This window comes from Adiantum capillus-veneris, chromosome 9 (assembly GCF_014529385.1).
Source record: "Adiantum capillus-veneris isolate H3 chromosome 9, ASM1452938v2, whole genome shotgun sequence".
Taxonomy (NCBI): Eukaryota; Viridiplantae; Streptophyta; class Polypodiopsida; order Polypodiales; family Pteridaceae; genus Adiantum; species Adiantum capillus-veneris.
The window spans coordinates 96094614-96112879 of record NC_140939.1 but is presented as its reverse complement, the minus strand read 5'-3'; the positions used below and the strand labels follow the sequence as shown (position 1 = coordinate 96112879).

At 44.6% G+C, this 18266-nt stretch overlaps 1 protein-coding gene across 3 annotated transcripts in view; it reads right to left on the bottom strand.

Moving 5' to 3' along the window:
* LOC147450843 (binding protein) overlaps positions 1 to 17960 on the bottom strand; it is a 28644-nt gene extending 10684 nt beyond the window's left edge. For all 3 annotated transcript variants that reach the window (XM_086519852.1, XM_086519851.1, XM_086519853.1), the window contains exons 1-2: positions 15829 to 17960; positions 14766 to 15521 (exon numbers count right to left, since the gene is read on the bottom strand). In XM_086519852.1, the coding sequence (XP_086375978.1) occupies positions 14766 to 15521; positions 15829 to 17820 (2748 nt within the window). In that variant the 5' untranslated portion in view covers positions 17821 to 17960. The remainder of the gene's footprint in view (positions 1 to 14765; positions 15522 to 15828) is intronic.
* Positions 17961 to 18266: the final 306 nt, after the last annotated feature.

The following is an 18266-nucleotide window of genomic DNA, read 5'->3' as shown; positions in this document are numbered from 1 at the left end:
CCTCTCCATGCCCTCCTTAAGATTCCCTGAGGAAAAACGCTAGGGGTGGGAACTCTTGCTGACCATTCCAGAAACTCCAAGCTACTACGAAAGTCCAAGGAAGGGGACAACCGAGGCTACTAAGGAACTATATGTCCGATAACGAAGAACCAAAAAACTGCAACAACCACCATATACAACGATGAGCTGCAAACTGTATCTTAAGGAACTTCATCGGAACTGAGAGTGAAACTTTAATTGATCTTCAACTATCTGGAACACCACCCGAGAGAATATCACCCCTCTCTCATAGTGAATCGGGAATAAACATCCAACAAAAAGAACACACATTAATACTGAGACTGCAACTAACACGGCAAGATCGAGAGAAAATCTAGCTCCCAAGCTCTACAAGAGAAGAGCAAGGTGCTATCGAAAGCCACCAAATAGATTGTCAACCTTGTCCGCTACACATGGAACCACAAGAACAGTATGGAATTAGTCCTAGAAATTGACTCCCAAGCTTGCTCTACATCCCCCTCTGAAGGGAGAACACACGAACCATGGATAACTATTATAACTCTTCAACAGTCTGTGCGTGTATAATTGGGATCACCCAAAGGAAAGTGAATCCTAAAGGAAAATATAATACACCTATGGAACCTGGAACCAAATCTGGGAGAACCAAGAAGACACTATGAAGAATGTTCGACTTAACTGTGAGTGGTTCCTAGTCCGAGAAGGACCACTATCCACCTGTACGAGAGATAACATGCCAGTCTAAGGATAAGGGAAGTAGGTGTCTTATATGGTACAATCTCCAAGGATCAATCTAGAAGATGAGGCATAGAAACTACTGCTTGGATGCACTAGGAAGAGCAACCGTCACACCACAAATCCAAAAGACGAGGCAACCACCGAAATGGCTAAGGAAGAACATCCGCCAAGATACTAATTGTACTGTGGGCCCAAGCACATCATCCAAAGCCGCAAGAAATGGGCAAGGGAAACCAAGGATTGGAAGACACCGTGCATGGTACTCGGCTAAATGGAGCACTGGAAGTCAATTGAAGATAACAACCCAGAACCCCCCCTCTGAAAGAGAAGTATCCTCAAAAGTACGCTCTGAGGTAACAACTATCTCAACCCACGTCAGAACAGAGCAAACATTGTCATTGAAAGCTCCAGAGCTAAAGCTGAGAACTCCCCCAAAGATAGGAAGTCCCCCTCCCGCTCATCCTGGGAAAAGAGAATAAGTACCGCTAGAAAGAAATCTAAGACAACCTGGAGTGAGATTGCTTCCTTTGTAATTGGATAGCAACACCTGAATCTCATGGAACTCGAGACTCAAAGAGAATCGCATCATCAGCAAACTCGAACTGCTAAGAATAGGAAGACCTGAAAGGTCATCACCTAAGGATCATGCTTGCCAAAGAAGCCGTCGAGGTCCAAAAAGAACCTAGATACTCAAACAAACTTCTTGAGATCAAACCAAATGTGGCCGCCACTTCTCTGTATCTGCCAAGATCAACCCTATAGGTCCAATCCAATACAATATGCCAAACTACATACAAACTCAGAAGAGCACATATACTCCCATTGTTGTATTTTGCTTCCTTAAAATCTTCATCAAAACTGTTCTTTATACTTGTGCTGGAGAGAAGTTGAGAACATACACACAACTAATTGTGCCATCAATATCTAATACACAACATGACTCCAATACTCAAAGGAAGAGTGAAGGAATCAGCTCGAGGAACAAGCCCGTGAAGAACGCTAGGGCTGATTTGCAACATGCCAAAAAGTTGGGCAAAAGACTGCAAGGGAAGTACCTGCTATACTAGCAAACCGTGGCCAAATCTGCACACCTGAAGAAGGGTTGCCCCCAAGGTTGGAGCTCATCCAAATGGATGTATGGAAGAAGCATCCGAATGTTGTTAACTGCAAGAGTAGGAACTAGATATCCCCACCAACTCCCGACACTACATGCAAACATGTCATCCAAAGGATCCCGACAAATCTGTTGTCGATCATCGAGAAAACTGCCCATATAAGGTTGCAAACCTATCCAAAAACTGGTGCTGACAAGCTCACAAGAAGTCGTAAACTCCCTCACAACTGGTATGTATATAGATGAGGTATCAGATTACATTGATAGAGAGGGTGACAGAGGTGCCCAACTTGCAGGGTCATGGATCCCTTTGTTGTTGTATGCAGATGATATTGTATTGATAGCAGAATCACCAGATGGAATGCAGAGGCAGTTAGATTTATTACATAAATTCGCGGAGGACAACGGACTGTCGGTAAATTTGGGTAAAACCAAAGTTATGGTGTTTAACACCACGCCGCAGTGGGTTAGGAGATCGGCACCTACATTTGCATATGGCCAGGATACAATAGAGTACACAGATGCATACACATACCTTGGTGTGGTATTTACAAGACCGAAGTTTACTCTTAAGAAAACAGCGGATGCTAGATTGTCCAGAGCCTTTGCGGCCTTGGGAGGGTTGGAGAGGATGTGTTCACAAGTGCAGTTTCAGGAACCACGAACAAAACTTTGGCTCTTTGATACTGTGGTGGCTTCGGCTATGCTTTATGGGGTCCAGATTTGGGGACCATCTATGGATCAGGATAATTGGAAGTCAATGTAGAGACCTTTGGTATCTATGATTTCCCGAATGATTAGAGCCAAGGCCTCCGTACCACACGCGATTATCCGAGCGGAACTAGCTGCCCCTCCGATAGAAATTGAAGCTCTTACCAGATCAATGTCCTTTATACATGGTTTATGGGATACAAATAATTGCCGATATACTAGATTGGCCCTCGAATCCTCTCAACAATTAGCAATGAAAGGAGATACATCATGTTGGTATGCGCAACTGTCCTCGTGGTTTCAGAGACACGGGTTCAGTATGGAAAGATTACCCCCCTTCCAATACTCTCTTGAGGCTCCATCACTGGCAATCACACGAACAGAGATTAATAAAATCATCCGCTAGGATCTTATACAGTTGGACACTAAGAGGGACCCTACACAAGAATTGGGCACGAAGATGGCCGACTACAAAGAAAACTTCCTACAGCTATCTGAAGATGGTTTTGTGATTCGCCCGAGCTACATGGATACCCACCTGTCTCATGGTTTGAGATGTGCTATTGGTCAGATTCGTACATCCTCACACCAGCTGGAAATTGAATTTGGCAGATTTAGGGGAATCCCACCTGAGAGCAGAATTTGCAAGTTATGCGGAATGGAGCCGGAGACAGAATTACACTACATATGCCATTGCACCGTATACTATGAGATACGTGGGCGTTTCCATTGCCTGTTTAAAGAAGGCTTTGGACCTCTAGATAGAGTCATGCAATACCAAGATCAAAGGTGCTAGGCATGTACCTACTGGAACTACATCGGCACAGGGATAATCTAATGAGAAGACAAAGAGCACTACAGCCTCAGAGGCAGATCACAGATTTCTTCGGATCGAGAGAAGCAGGAATGGAAGGAGAAGCAAGAGGCCAGCAGCAAGCACAAAGGAGTACCCACATTCATACCAAAGGCACCCTCATTGACAGGGCGATTGAGCTTAGGAAATCGAGACGACCATGATCGAGATGCAGAAGCACACTTCATCGGAGGAGACTACAACAAAGGATTAGAAGTATTCTAGCCAGACACCCAGAATGCTCCTAAGAAGTTTATCTAATACTTTGTATTTAGTTTTTCGCATTTATTTTCACACTTTCACACTTTTCAGACATTGTAACGGATTCACCACTTTTGTATCAGTTTGGTCTCATAGGTCACTCTAGCCTTTTGAAGACGTTAATATAACATTTCATTTCATTTCACAACTGGTACTGACAAGTGCACAAGCAATTGTAAACTATCCCACAACTGGTACTGACAAGCTCACAAAAGGACAAAGTCACCAAATCTGTGGGGCTCCCCCTCTGGATCCAACAACCACATGCTTGCTCCGCTTGCGGGAAGGCACGGTAACATGACTCCATCTGGGAAATCCAAAGCAATCCAACACTGCTACACATCGTGAAGCCTCCATCGGGTTCCCCTTGGTGAAGAGAGGTCGGGGTAATCAAGGGTAAAGACGGGGAAGTCGTAGACCAGGATCCAAGGCCTCCACATACCCAAATCTGCCCCAAACTTGGAGAAAACCAGGAAAAAAAACAGCAAGCTTCTTCTCTCTCGATCATGTCCAAAACCGCACCGGATCGGCCACATCCAAGCATCCACGTGGTCGTATCACCATGGGGCTCTGATAACATTTCAAAGGTAGCAACGGAAGATGCAATGGAGACAAGAACTGGCTCGTGATCCGGTGGGTACCTCGACTCCAATCTAGAACACTTGCAATGCCAAACACATGAAGAAGGCACACCTATGGAGAAGAGAGATCATTGAGTTAGAGAGAGACAGGACATCTGAGAATGAGAGAGAGAGAGAGAGAGAGAGAGAGAGAGATCTGGGAAAGGCTCTCCTGCTGATAACAATCTGCTCATACAAGTGACCAAGGGTGGTCCGGCATAGAACTGAAATGCCCAATGGATAGATCCAAGGTACACACAACTGCGACTACTACTGACACTGCCAACTGCTCCTGCACACAAGACCACAGGCTCGACCAACACACTAGCTAGCACCCCAAGAATGCAAGGAGGACGTGCCTCAAGGCAACCATCAAAGCATGGCTGCCCTATAGGGATCGGGAACCTCTCCTCTCCATGCCCTCCTCAAGATGCCGTGAGGAAAGCCGTGAGGAAAAACGCGGGGGATGGGAACTCATGCTGACCATTACAAGGTGAGGGAAGTCATGCCGCCGTGTGGAGATGTGCAACATCCCCATGGCAGCCCAAACAAGGTGGTTCGAAACGTATGGTACGTGGCGGATCTATACGTATTGTATGTTGTTTCATAGAGAAAATATTTTTATGTACGTAAAACTACGTACTCTTGTAAAAAAACCTTACTTTACCAAACTTTCTAGGACATTTCCATGAAAAACAAGATTACATGCATTAGCTTTTAAAGACATTTGAAGACATCTCTGTTTATGTGCTCACAAGTGTACGGAATGGCTCGGAAACCCTCATGAAATCACTTCATGGCCTTATCTCCCCAAAAAGAAAAAAGAAAAAAATTTAACTTGTACGAATCGATCTGTACCATACGGATCGTACAATACAGTCATACGGTACGGAACGGATCTGTACGTACGCTTTGCAACAATCTTGAGCCCAAAAGAAATGCTAGAAGAGCAGGTGCTGTAACAGACTTGGACACTCCAAGTCAAGAATCAATCACCATAGCACCAAATAACCACTTCAAAACAATTCACAAATCACAATAGATTTGCACTGGCCCGGCGGAGTTCCGTGCCTAGAGATATTGGCCCCAAAGACTGACGCCCCTTTCGGTATTTCTTTATGTATTAAATCAATGTCAAAGTACAAAGAGCGGTTAGGGTTTCACTCTCAGACTCTGCGTCCAGATGCTCTGCAGAGTGAGCCCTAATCCGCGTATTAAAGATTACAAGGGATGCCCAAAAGCAGAGCCCCAAAAGCTTCCAAAAATAAAAGCGAAATTCTTTCTTTCTTTCTTTCTTTCTCTCTCTCTCTCTCTCTCTCTCTCTCTCTCTCTCTCTCTCTCTCTCTCTCTCTCTCTCTCTTGGCCCAACGTAGAGAAAAGCAGCCTAATTGCGTCGTTTGCTGGCCTACAAAAGCAGCGCAATTTCCGGAAAGGTCCGTATTGCTGCCACGTGGCATTTGCCGCCTATTTTAGGGTTTCCAGCCACTTTAGGGTTTCAGCCAGGAGTTAGGGTTAGGGTTTCCAGAAATTAGGGTTTCTGCAAATTAGGGTTTCTGGCAGAAATTAGGGTTTGCAGGAATTTTAGGGTTTTTGGCAAAAATTAGGGTTTCTACTGTCGGTAGCCACGTCATCACTTTGTGACATACCCCCTCTTGAAAGCATTGTAATCGACCGCAATTACGCCTACAAAACAGACAGAAGCCATAAACCGTCTTAGCAGACACTCATTGTTAGTATCTACGTACTAGGAACACACATCTAGCACATGTACCAAATCGACAATCACATCACACGACATCACATGACATTCAACATTCATTCGGATCTTAGACCATGATTTATCGGCAATGTAGCTAGCAATCGCATCTAGGTCCAATCGGGACCTCACCGATGTCCGATTGACTAACCCCTATTGCAACCATGTCTATTCGAGATCAATCAAACCAAAATGCTGCAATCATTTCGTCTATCAGTTCCTGCACTTAGAAGAAGTCAAGAACAAATCAGTACCATAATCTGGAATTCCATTTCGTAAAATCATACACAGAATACTGTCAGCTTTCAGTATCCCTGAAGCTCAAAGAGACATCAATGACTCCAGTATCTAAATCAAGGCATCTGTTGACAAAGGAGCGGAGTGACTCCCCTCTTGTGCATCCCACTACACCAGATCTCCTGCCAAGCTGAATTCTGGGTTCCATTTGGAGTAAACTATGCTAAACCAAAAGCATCGAGGTAAAGTTTCACAATCTAAGGAGTATCTGTTAGGTCCTCCTCCTCCATCCACTTCGCATCCAATGCTGGATAGTTCTTGAACTTAACCAAGAACCGCCTTCGGACTTTACCTTTATTCTTCGTATCCTTATGTGCCAAAATCTGTTCAGGAACAAGGATCTCCTCGTCTTCTTCCACTTCGGGTTGCTCACCAGGCTCCCCATCATCATGCACATCACCCTTAAAAGGTTTCAAGAGACTCCCATGGAATGTACTGTGAATCCTCCAAGTATTTGGCAGTTTCAATCGGAAGGAGACATCATTTATCTTTTCAGTGATCTAGAAAGGTCCGTAGTATCGCATACTAAGCTTTGGAAAAAGCCTCTCCTTTCCTTTTTCTTTTTGAGGCATGCCTTCTCAAAACGTAAGAGCACCCAATCATCCTCCTTCAATTTCAAGTCGCAACAATGGCGATCCGCTGCCTTTTTTTGTCGTTCTTGAGACTTCTGCAAAGTCTCACGAACCTTGGCAAAAGCCGTATCCAAATCTCATGTATATTCATCCGCTTCAAAAATCTTATCTTTCGTGCTTAGGAAGGGTGGAACCTTCGCAGCACCTTCAACAATCTCAAATGGCGCCTTCCCCGTCGAAGAGTGTATCGTGTTATTGTAGGCAAATTCCACCAGAGGTAAGTACTTTTCCATTGAGTCTTCTGATCTGAGATATAAGACTTCAATAAATCCAGAACCACTGAATTTGCAATCTCAGATTGCCCATCAGTCTGCGGGTGGAACGATAACGAGAACTGCAACCGCGTGCCAATGTTCTCCCAAATTGCCTTCTAAAACAAACTCGTAAATCTAGGGTCTCTGTCTCAGACAATCGTCTCAGGCATGCCATTTAATCGGAAGATCTGGGCCACAAACAGTCTCGCTAAGTGATCCGGCTTGACTGTTTTCTTCACTGAAATGAAATGAGCCTGTTTGCTAAATCTGTCAATAACAGTCCAGATACCATCGTGACCACTCTGTGTTCTCGGAAGATCAAAAATGAAATCCATTGCAATACTTTCCCAGGGGCGGGTGGGTATGGGTAAAGGCTGTAACAATCCCGATTCCCTGTGCCTTATGCTTATCAAACTTGACCTTCTGGCATATTAAGCAACTATGCACAAACTCTTCCACATCCTTTTTGAGTCTCGACCAAAAGAAGTATCTCTCTACCCCCTTCATGGTGGTAGCAATGCCGCGGTGACCCGTAAAAGGTGGACAGTGGCATTCAGTCATAACCTTTTCCCTCAACGGCTGTGTAACGCACAACATGGTTTTTCTCATCAAGTAGCCTTCCCGAATGGAGTATCCTGCTACTGTCTCCCTATCCCGTTTCCGTGTGAAAATATCTGCAAAATCTATATCTATGGCATACTGATCGACCATATCCTCGAAGCTCCTATGATGTATCACGGAAATAGCCAAAACCAACGGCTTCCGAGACAAAGCATCTGCCACCACATTCTTTTGTCCCTGCACGTGGACAATCTTGAAGTGAAACTGTGACAAGATGTTCACCCACCATCTGCTTTTCCGAAAGCTGCTTCTGTGACAAGAAGTAGCGCACCCTCTAATGGTCTGTAAAGACAGTAAATCCGCTCTGAATAGGTAATGCCGCCACTGAGTAAGAGCATGGATAACCGCCAAAAGCTCTTTCTCATAAATCTGTGTTGTCATCTCCGGCCTAGAGAACAATCGGCTCTCGTAAGCAATGACATGGCCTTCTTGCATTAAGACCGCACCCAGACTACGACCACAAGCATCACAGTATACTTCAAATGACTTCTGCAAATCCGGCAAAGTCAAAACTGGTCATGTAGTCAATTTCTCTTTCAATGTCTGAAAGGCAGTCACCTCTGTGGATCGCCACGAGAAAGAGACTCCTTTCTGTGTCAAGATATGCAAAGGGGAAGCAACCTCTGCAAACTTTCGTATGAACAACCTGTAGTACGAACACAGTCCCAAGAAGCTTCTAACTTCATGAACATTCTTCAAATCGGGCCAATCACGTAGTCTCTATCTTGGCCAGATCCATTTGCACTCCTGCTGCTGAGACAATGTGTCCCAAAAAGTGTATCTCTGGTAGGAAAAATTCACTTTTCTTTGCATTAATCACTAACTTGTGATCTCGTAATGCCTGAAAGACCTGAAACAGATGATCTTTGTGTTTTGCCTCATTCTTGGAGAAAACAATGATGTCGTCAAGGAAAGTGCCAACAAATAGCCTGTACTCTCGAAAAATCATGTCCATCATCCGGTTAAATGTCGCAAGAGCATTGGTTAAGCCAAAAGGCATCACCAAAAACTCAAATAACCCAAAAGTAGTCCGAAAGGCTGTCTTGTAGACGTCTCCCGGCGCGATTCAGAGCTGATGATATCCACTCTTCAGGTCAATCTTGCTAAAGCACGAGGATTCCTGTAACCTGTCGAGTATATCATCAATCCTAGGAATCGGAAATCTGTTCTTGATGGTGATTTTGTTGAGAGCTCTATAATTGATGCATATTCTCCAAATCCGTCTTTCTTCAAAACCAACAACGTTGGAGAGCAATACGATGAAGTACTAGGCTGGACAAGACCCTTTCCAAGAGGTCTTTCACTTGGTTCATAATCTCTTCATTCTGTGCTCGGCTCACATGGTAAGGTGGCCGGTTCGGTGGTGTGCTTCCAGGTATCAGATCAATGGTATGATCTTCAGGACGAGCAGGTGGTAACTCGCTTGGTAGGCCTTCTGAGAAGCAATCGGCGTGAGAGTGGAGAAAATCTTGGCGTTCTTTATCAAGTTTAGACATATTTGTCCTATCCTTATCGCTCAATTCTTTCATAAAGATCGAGTAAACAAACAGACTAGATTTCATTAATTTTGAAATGGCCGAAGCCGATACAATAGGGACAGACTCACCCTTTAGTTTAATATCAAGTACAATTGTTCTGCCCTTTTCTGTAGTCAAAGTCGCTTTCCTCGCCCGATAATCGACCACGACGTTGTTCTTGTGGTACCAGGGAATCCCTGAGAGAGCGTCACAACCCTCCAAAGGCATTATGAAGAAGTCCTCATGCCCCAAATACCCCTGACAACGCAACCGAAGTTTGCCAATGACAGGTGTAATGGCTACATCCCTGCCAGGTGCCGCTAGAACTGCCTCCGATTGGGAGTCCCATCCGATTGGGAGTGATCTCGAGCCGCGCCGCCAATTCCGATGAAATGAAGTTGGCCTTGGCTCCTCCATCAAAGAAGATCAGGGCCTCTTGATCTTTCACTTTGCCCCAAGCTCGGCAAAGTTCTATACTCTCGTCCATGGTGTCGGGATCGGTACCCACACAATCTGAAACCAGTCCTGTTTTCATCTTGCCTTTTCGTCCACGTTCCTCAGCTCTCCCGAACTCTCAAGCCTATCGTCGTCCTTATCATTCTGTTCTTTCTGTGCCTTTTTAGGGCACTTCGCAGAGATATGTCCATGTTCCCCGCATCCAAACCACTTCCCCTCCTTGATGAATCGAGCTCGCTCTTGAGGAGTAAGCTTGGGTCGTGCATCCTTTTTCTCTCTTTCATTCCCAGAAGTCTATTCGGGTGGTTGTGTCATGGCCTCATCTATGGGGTAAGTCAGACTGCCAGAGTGAATGGCAAAGCTCCGCTTCGCATGACTCATCAACTCCTGAATAGAAGCTGACTTCTGCTCCAAGCAGTGATCTCGGATCTCTGTAGGTAGACCCAAGGTGAACCGCTCGATTTGTTCTCTGAAGGAGATCTTCTTGAATGAAGAGGCGGGTAGAAAAGAGCTCCACAATCTCTCACAATAAGCATTTATTGTATCTTTCTTGGTCATCCGAAGATGGTTCCAAGCAGCTCGCATATCTCGTTCATACTCTTGCGTCAACCAAGAAGAAATAAAAAGCTTCTTAAATTTCAGCCATTTAACTCGCGCAGTCTTGTTTAAAAGAAGCGTGGACCACCAAGTGTGACCATTCCTCTTAAAATAAGAGGCAGCTCTCCGAATCTTGGAGTGCTCTGAGTAGCGTCCTCCCGCGAAAGCAATGTCAAACTGTTGTATAAAAGATAAAGCCTTCGAAGCATCTGAGTATCCTGAAAAAGTATCAAATTTGATCGACTGTCCACCTTCCTTACACTCTCGGACTTTCTTGCTTTTATCTTCCAAAAAGTCATACTGGTTGGCTTTATAAAAATTATTCTTGTTCGCATAAAAGTTTCCATCATCGAAATCTAAGTTGTCTGTAGACGAGTCTCAGTAGAACTGTCAGTCTCTGGGCGAGATTTAGCCTTCTTTGCCTTTTTCTTGCCCTTTCCGAAGCGTTGTTTCTTGCTTCGCTTTTTACCTTTTCCGTCTTCTTCGCTCGAATCTGAAGAGCTAGAAGAAGAAGAAGAAGAATTGGGTACTCCTTCAAAGTGAACACGCTTCTTCTGTTTCTTTGCTTTGTCAAATGTCGATTGACGACCCAAATAACAAGGGAAGTCAGTACCTTTCTTTTGCTTTTTGTCGTGCTTTTTGGCTTTCCTTTGCGCATCAAAAAGCTGAGCAATCCATGCATCAACCACCTCTTCTAGTTCCTTCTCTGAATATTTCTTGTGAGCAGAAGGTTTCTTGAGAGCGGGTTTCGGGGGTGGTGTAGTGGTTTTCTGCCACTGCTCGTGCACTTCCTGAAAAGAAGTCTTGCTCATATATTTTGCAAATTTTGGGTCCTTCGCAAAATTGAGCATCGTCTTGGTTGCATCGTTGATCAATTGACGACGCTCCATCTCTCGTCGCTCCGCCTAAGTAGGCCGAGGCGGGCCATACTCTCTGCCGGAATCTTCGTTGTGATCCCTGCCCGCATCTCCAGATGCAGAGGGAGTCGACTGATCCTTGCCTGAAGCCATAGGTGCTATGGAAAAAAATGGGGATCGGATTTCCCGTAGAAGAGAAATCGGCCGTGCTCTAATACCACTGTAACAGACTTGGACACTCCAAGTCAAGAATCAATCACCATAGCACCAAATAACCACTTCAAAACAATTCACAGATCACAATAGATTTGCACTGGCCCGACGGAGTTCCGTGCCTAGAGATATTGGCCCCAAAGACTGGCGCCCCTTTCGGTATTTCTGTATGTATCAATTCAATGTCAAAGTACAAAGAGCGGTTAGGGTTTCACTCTCAGACTCTGCGTCCAGATGCTCTGCAGAGTGAGCCCTAAACCGCGTATTTAAAGATCACAAGGGATGCCCAAAAGCAGAGCCCCAAAAGCTTCCAAAAATAAAAGCAAAAATCTCAATCTCTCTCTCTCTCTCTCTCTCTCTCTCTCTCTCTCTCTCTCTCTCTCTCAAGAGAGTAAAACTTAAAGCAATCAATTTTTTCTCTCTCTTGGCCCAGCATAGAGAAAAGCAGCCTAATTGTGTCGCTTGCTGGCCTAGAAAAGCAACGCAATTTCCGGAAAGGTCCGTACTGCTGCCACATGGCATTTGCCGCTTGTTTTAGGGTTTCCAGCCACTTTAGGGTTTCAGCCAGCAGTTAGGGTTAGGGTTTCCAAAAATTAGGGTTTCTGCAAATTAGGGTTTCTGGCAGAAATTAGGGTTTTTGCTGTCGGTAGCCACGTCTCACTTTGTGACAGGTGCCCCAAAAACGCTAAGCTGGCTGCTATCTCTGCCGTCCAATGGCCTCATCTGGCTACCGACTGGGCACCCAAGGGAGGCCCCCTGCTGGGGCTGATTTGTATGCCTCAAGAGGTGAACCCCCCGCTTGCCTATATAGGACATCCAGAGATCTGTCCGACCAAGCTCAGCCCCCACGACCTAGAAATAGGAGAGAAAATATGGAAAAAATAGGGACATTGGGGGGAAAATACCTAGGGCACCAGGGGCCTGCAAGGCCATGGAACCAAGCCTAAAACATGGCTAGACACGACCGTAGACGACCTGTGAGGTCCAACAACAATAGGTGGACTCGACTTCAAGATGACAAATTTATTTAATCATGTGTTGAATGGGATGCGAATAAAATGTGAGGGTGATATCAACCATTGTTTAGGTAAAGACTTTGCAAACTACTAGTGACATGTGGTCAAAGCTGAGCAAATATTCTCCATCAAGATTGAAGCCCAGACTTCCATGTAGTCATTTTTTATGCAGACAAAGGTCATTCATGATCAACTATGGTCTATCAAAAGTGCATTGACTATTACTTAGATAGCTACCTTGCAGTGTTGCCAAGAAACACGTTTCTTCACTCATGAAACCTATGAAACGTTTCTGTATGAGTATGGACGTTTCAAAGGTAAAGTCAAGGCTCGTAAGTTTTCGCGCGTCAAGCTATAGCGTTGATTTTTTTATGTCATGAAATCCTCAATGCCATGAATGTAGCTTCTGTCTTGCTTCTAATGATGAAAGTTATTCATATTCTCCCTCTTTTTCATGTCTCAGCTTATACCACTTAAACTTACGTACATTTCTTTAGTTTGCACGAAACTTGTGTTTTGGCTTTTCTTTCTCGGACGAAACCGTTTCGAAACTTTTGAAACTCATTTCAAACGAAACGTTTCGAAACTCCGTGGCAACTATGCTACCTTGGTACTTACAAAGTTGCCTGGCCCTGAGGAGTACGAGATGGTGGCAAAGGAATTATATAATAACAAACGTTTTGTCCCTTTGAAACGAAACGAAACTCAAAAGTCGAAATACTTAAAACGTTTCTAAACAAACATAAAACAAGGTGACAAAACAACTATTTGAAGATTTATAGAAAACCTTAGGTCTACTTTTAGAATGTCTTAATTGGCATGTTTCTAGCAAAAAGTAAGTGTTAGGTTTTTTAGAAAGCTTAGGCTACCAATAGAATGTTATAATTGGCCATATTTCTAACAAAAAAGCAAGTGTTTCTTCTCTGTTTGCATGTGAGAGCTACAACACAGAGGCATCAAGACTCATGAAGAATCTCCTTCTCTCTCTCTCACTTTTTTTATTGCACATAAACCACATGTTATTTGGCTTGCTGTTAACATTTATAATGCAAATTTCAGCTTATTTATAATGCAATGCCCTTGAATGTGATCACATATGTAGCAACCATTGTCAGTGCTCCACTCTAGGTATTATATATTCTACAGCCTCACGAAACCAATTTGTTTCATTTGGCATCTTCGAAACAAAATGAAATGAAACATATCGAAACGATAAATGATGAAACACACAAAATATTTGTTGTTACTATGAGGCATAATGCTTACAAATCACAAAGGAAAACCTTGGTTTTGATGATCTCAGCTCTTTTCTCATTCAAGAGGAAGTAATCTTTTGAGTCTCCCAAAGCAAGGTTCGAGTTTCAAAAAGTGATGAATCAGCACATGTTAAATTGGAAACTAAAAATATGTCTTAGAGCCATTGTTACAATTGTGATGAGGACAACAGTGACAGCGATTCTACCGAGGACTCGCCGAGTCCGATGGTATGGTGCAAACCGGGTGCCACAACATGCTTTAGCCAAAGAGAGGCACATGAGCGGGAGAGAGGGGCAAGTAGGGCTCCCAATACTTGATTTGGACCCATGTGTCGTAGTTCAAAGCACATTGCATCTGGCAAGGAACCAACGTTACATGACACATAAAAAAACAGTATGGATATTGTGAACACAATCCATTGTTGTTGGCAGGATTATGGACAGGGTGTGTTCCCTAAAACCGTCTCCAAGTTAGCATTTGGTAAACCATTGTTATCTTCTCAAAAGGTATTACAATCCATAGTATCATCATTATCTGAAAGGCGCTATTGTGAAATGATATATCGACCCAAACTTATCACTAATGTGAAATGATACTATCGACCCAAACTTATCAGCCAAACGTTAAGTATCATATTTCTAGTAAGGGTATATAGGAAATGGGTACAAAAGCCGCAGTGAAATAGTTGCTGAAGTGCTATTGTTAAGCTCTACCTATTGCTTTTATTAATGCAACGGGCTCTCTATTTTACAGATTCTATTTAAATTGATTGGCCAATCTAACAAGACATTAAACTAAGATAGCTTTTAAAAAAAGTTCTTGTTGTTTTATCGCCTCAAAAAACGAAGTATTATTTAGCTTTGCACTAATCTAGAGCTTGGCTACTTAGATGTGTGTAACCCACTTCCTTACAGCCATCAGACGCATGCACCCACACCTACATGAAGAGAAAAAAGACACATGATCAAAAAATCTACCTCAGTAGGATCCATGCTGAAACCCTCCAAGCGTTCAAGCAGCTCTGCAGCCAGGTCAGCAGCTGCATCTGGAGGTAGTTCAACTGCTACATTGGAGATAGCCTGTAAAAGGTGGACTCTATCTGCAGCCCAATCAGCAAAATGTACAACAGAATTAACTTTCTTCCCTGATGGTAGCCCTCCTGGAACTGGCATGGATTCTTCTCTCTCAAGTAACTGCCAATGTGTCCGTAAAAATTCCCAACCTACAGCCTTTGGGACAAATGCTGAAACTTCAGCAAGAAGCAGCCAAGCACCAGCTGGTGCTGTCCAGCATGTTTGGGATGAGGTCCCTTCCTTGTTGCATGAACACCAAAGTGTTCTTGATGACGTTATGATGTTTTGCAATGCAAGGGCAATGCCAGCTCGAAGTTTCTTTTTCTTTCCCAGACATGTGACCACACGCTTAATGCAAGCTGCGACAGCACTGTCCTCAGCCATTCCTTTAAGCACTACTAGAACTCCAGGGGGCATCCGCTTTTCGAGCTCCTGTTCTGAGCTGAGCTTCAGAATAGTTCTATCCATATGTAATGAGTTCAGTATGCCACCTCCCAAAAACTTTGATGATGCAACTGCAGCAACACGATCCACTACCAGTTCCTCAAAAACGTTCAGACATTCTTCATGGATGCTGGACTCATTGTCAAGTACCAATGGCATTACTGACTGATACCATTCCCCCACAACTTTAGTATCAGCAGGAAACTTCCGCATCACCTACACCCATAAATAACAAGTGTTCAAGTTACTACAAGGAATGCATAAGCCCTGTACTCATTATATATAAAGGAAAAAAAGACCCATTGTTCAAACTGTGACACTAGTACTACTTAACCACTGGCACTGGCTCTAATATTACAGAACCTGCAATTTCATGGACTAGCCTTGAATGTGTCAAAATCTGTGGCTTCAAGACTCAAGTACCCTGCCCAAAAACGCTTATTGGCAACAACAAATAAGCCTAAAAGTTCCTTATAGATGAGCATACTCCAAGAATAAAAACATTTCAGGGCTAGAAATTCACCTCAGATAATGCTCCCATAGCAGCTTTCCTTATGCTCACCATGGGATCCGCGCATGCACTTCCCATTGCTTCTAGCATGGTCTCATCAGGTGGCCTGCCTAGCAAGGAAGCAGATTTTGTCATCAAAAGCAAGGTGGCTTTTCTTACTGCAACTTTATCATCAAAGCACCGCCTTCTCAACAAGGAACCTAGGTCCCCATGACCAGCTCCAGGAGTTAAGGGAGAGGCCCCTGGCCCCACTAGGCTAGGTTCTGGTGAAGGAGTCTGCCCTCCCAAGTTAGGGCTTGAGTGACCTGGAGTATGCCAATCATTAAGTAGGGCTGCCTTGCGAAGAGAGGACTCTGCTTCCTTGTTGCGTGGTGGTGCCATGGTTCCAAAACCTAGTAGAGATTGAAGAACAGCTCGATTCCGGATATCCGAAGAGAGTTTCTCTAAGACTTGAGCTAAGTTGTTAAGCGCACGAGCTCTGATTGCTGGTATCTTGTCTGAACAGCGGTGAAGAAGGGCCTCCAGGCATGCAGTCCCCCACCAGATTTTAGTGTCTGGGCTTCCACATGCCTCTGGAGATGGTGTGTGCACAGAATTTCTACCTTTGTTGCCATCTTCTATTTGCACCGTTTCCTCTTCCATAGGCACGTTTTCCTCTTCTGAGAAAAATTCTTCGTCGGGACAGTCTTCCTCTTTGTCCAATCCCAATGGATCTGGGACAAGTAGCGATTGGGCAAGGTCAACAGCAAAAAGGCGATGGCGAGGCTTTCCACGAGAGAGCTTAGCGACAAAACGGCCAAATTTCCTCTGGTCTGGAACAGCCAGTATCTTCACTATTGCCAAAACAGATTCCACAGCAAGGGCCCTTGGTTCTGTTTTTTCTGGAGCTTTCATAGCAAGGTAACGAGGTAGTGCGCCAATTACAGATCTTAAACCTGGGTTAGGCTGTCTTTTCAGTTGAATGGTTATGAAACTCAAGGTCTGCTCACGAATCTGACCTTGCTGATAAGGGTTACCTCCCGCACGAGTGAGGAGAATACTGGGAGCGAGCAATTTGAAAGATATGACTGCTGTGTCCATAGGATTTCCATGGCTAGGGTCAAGAAGGTTTTTCAAAATGTCCAAGCATAGGCTGCATGTTGTGAGCAGAGGAGAAGACACATGATGTTGTGCTGTTCTCTTCGCTCTAGACTCTCCTCCTGCATCTGCAATCTGCATTTCGCTTACTAGATGTGGTAGCTCAATTAGAAACTCAATCAAACTCTTTAAACTCTCTTGATGGTCTTTGAAATGAAAAACTCGAAGAGTCCCTTGCAATCTCTTGAGAAGATGCAGGACATCATCCAAAGCTGCTTGTGGAGAGACTGGGTGGTTTTTTTGGGCTTCTGGCAAAAAACAGTCATCATCATAGCCGGATTCTTGAGACTCTAATGATTTATCTGATCCATTTTTCCCTTTCCTTTTGCCTCCTCGCCCTTTGCCTTTCGTTTTTCCAGTCCCAGCACCAGAGGCTGAGCCGTCCTGTTCTGGTGTAGCAGATGCCTTGCAAGCATGGCGCATACATCGTAGCAGAGAGTTGAAAGCAACTTGACTAAAAAGGCTGTAGAGTGGGCAACCAGGGGCAAGCATGAACCCCAAGTAGACATCTGCCGAAAGAATACCTAGCTTTCCACCTGTCTCCATGGATCCTATTAGACCTTGGATGACAGAGGCAAGTGAAATGTCCTGCCTAGCAAGCTCCTCCCACATCTCTGCACCAGAAACAACCGAGGTCTGGAAGCCTGCATTGCTGCATCCCGGATTCCACGTATTATCCTTGAGTCTCTGAGAGGCGCATTGAGACTTGCCGATGGCGCCAAACACATCATGAAGCTCGATAAGGGTTTCCTCAGGCAAAGAGGAGGCTTCTGTGCTGGGCATTCCATCCCGTCCACTTGGACATGATCTGGCTGCAAGAGCAAAAACCGAAAAAGCACGCGACAGAGAGCTTTCCTCGTCCTCCATTGCAGCTCGCAGAAGCGGAAATGACGATGCAAGCAGAGCGGAGGGAAACTTTCAAACACTTCAAAAAGGAGCTCCTACAACCTTTTCCGGCCAACGAGATCTGGCTGGGAGGTTTGAGTTATGGTAGACCGATCGGCCGTCCTCCCCACTGCCTTCACCTCTCGCAATCTGTATTCAAACTTGGACTCGCCTCCCCTTTTAGGTGGATGGCCAATATTCGGATGGGGACCGTCAGCGAATCTCGGTTGTCGATCTGTCAAAATTGAGAAGGGCTCCTACATGCAAACAAGGGAGATCGAGGGGGATTGCTTGTAGCAGAGTAAGCTCATGAGGGTGAGAGAGTGGGAGAGCGGAAGGAGCTCTTCAATCATGGTGCGTATGCAATTGGCTAAATGACAGCTCAATAAGGAGAAGGCCAATGCGAGGAACGCAAGTAGTAGATTTTT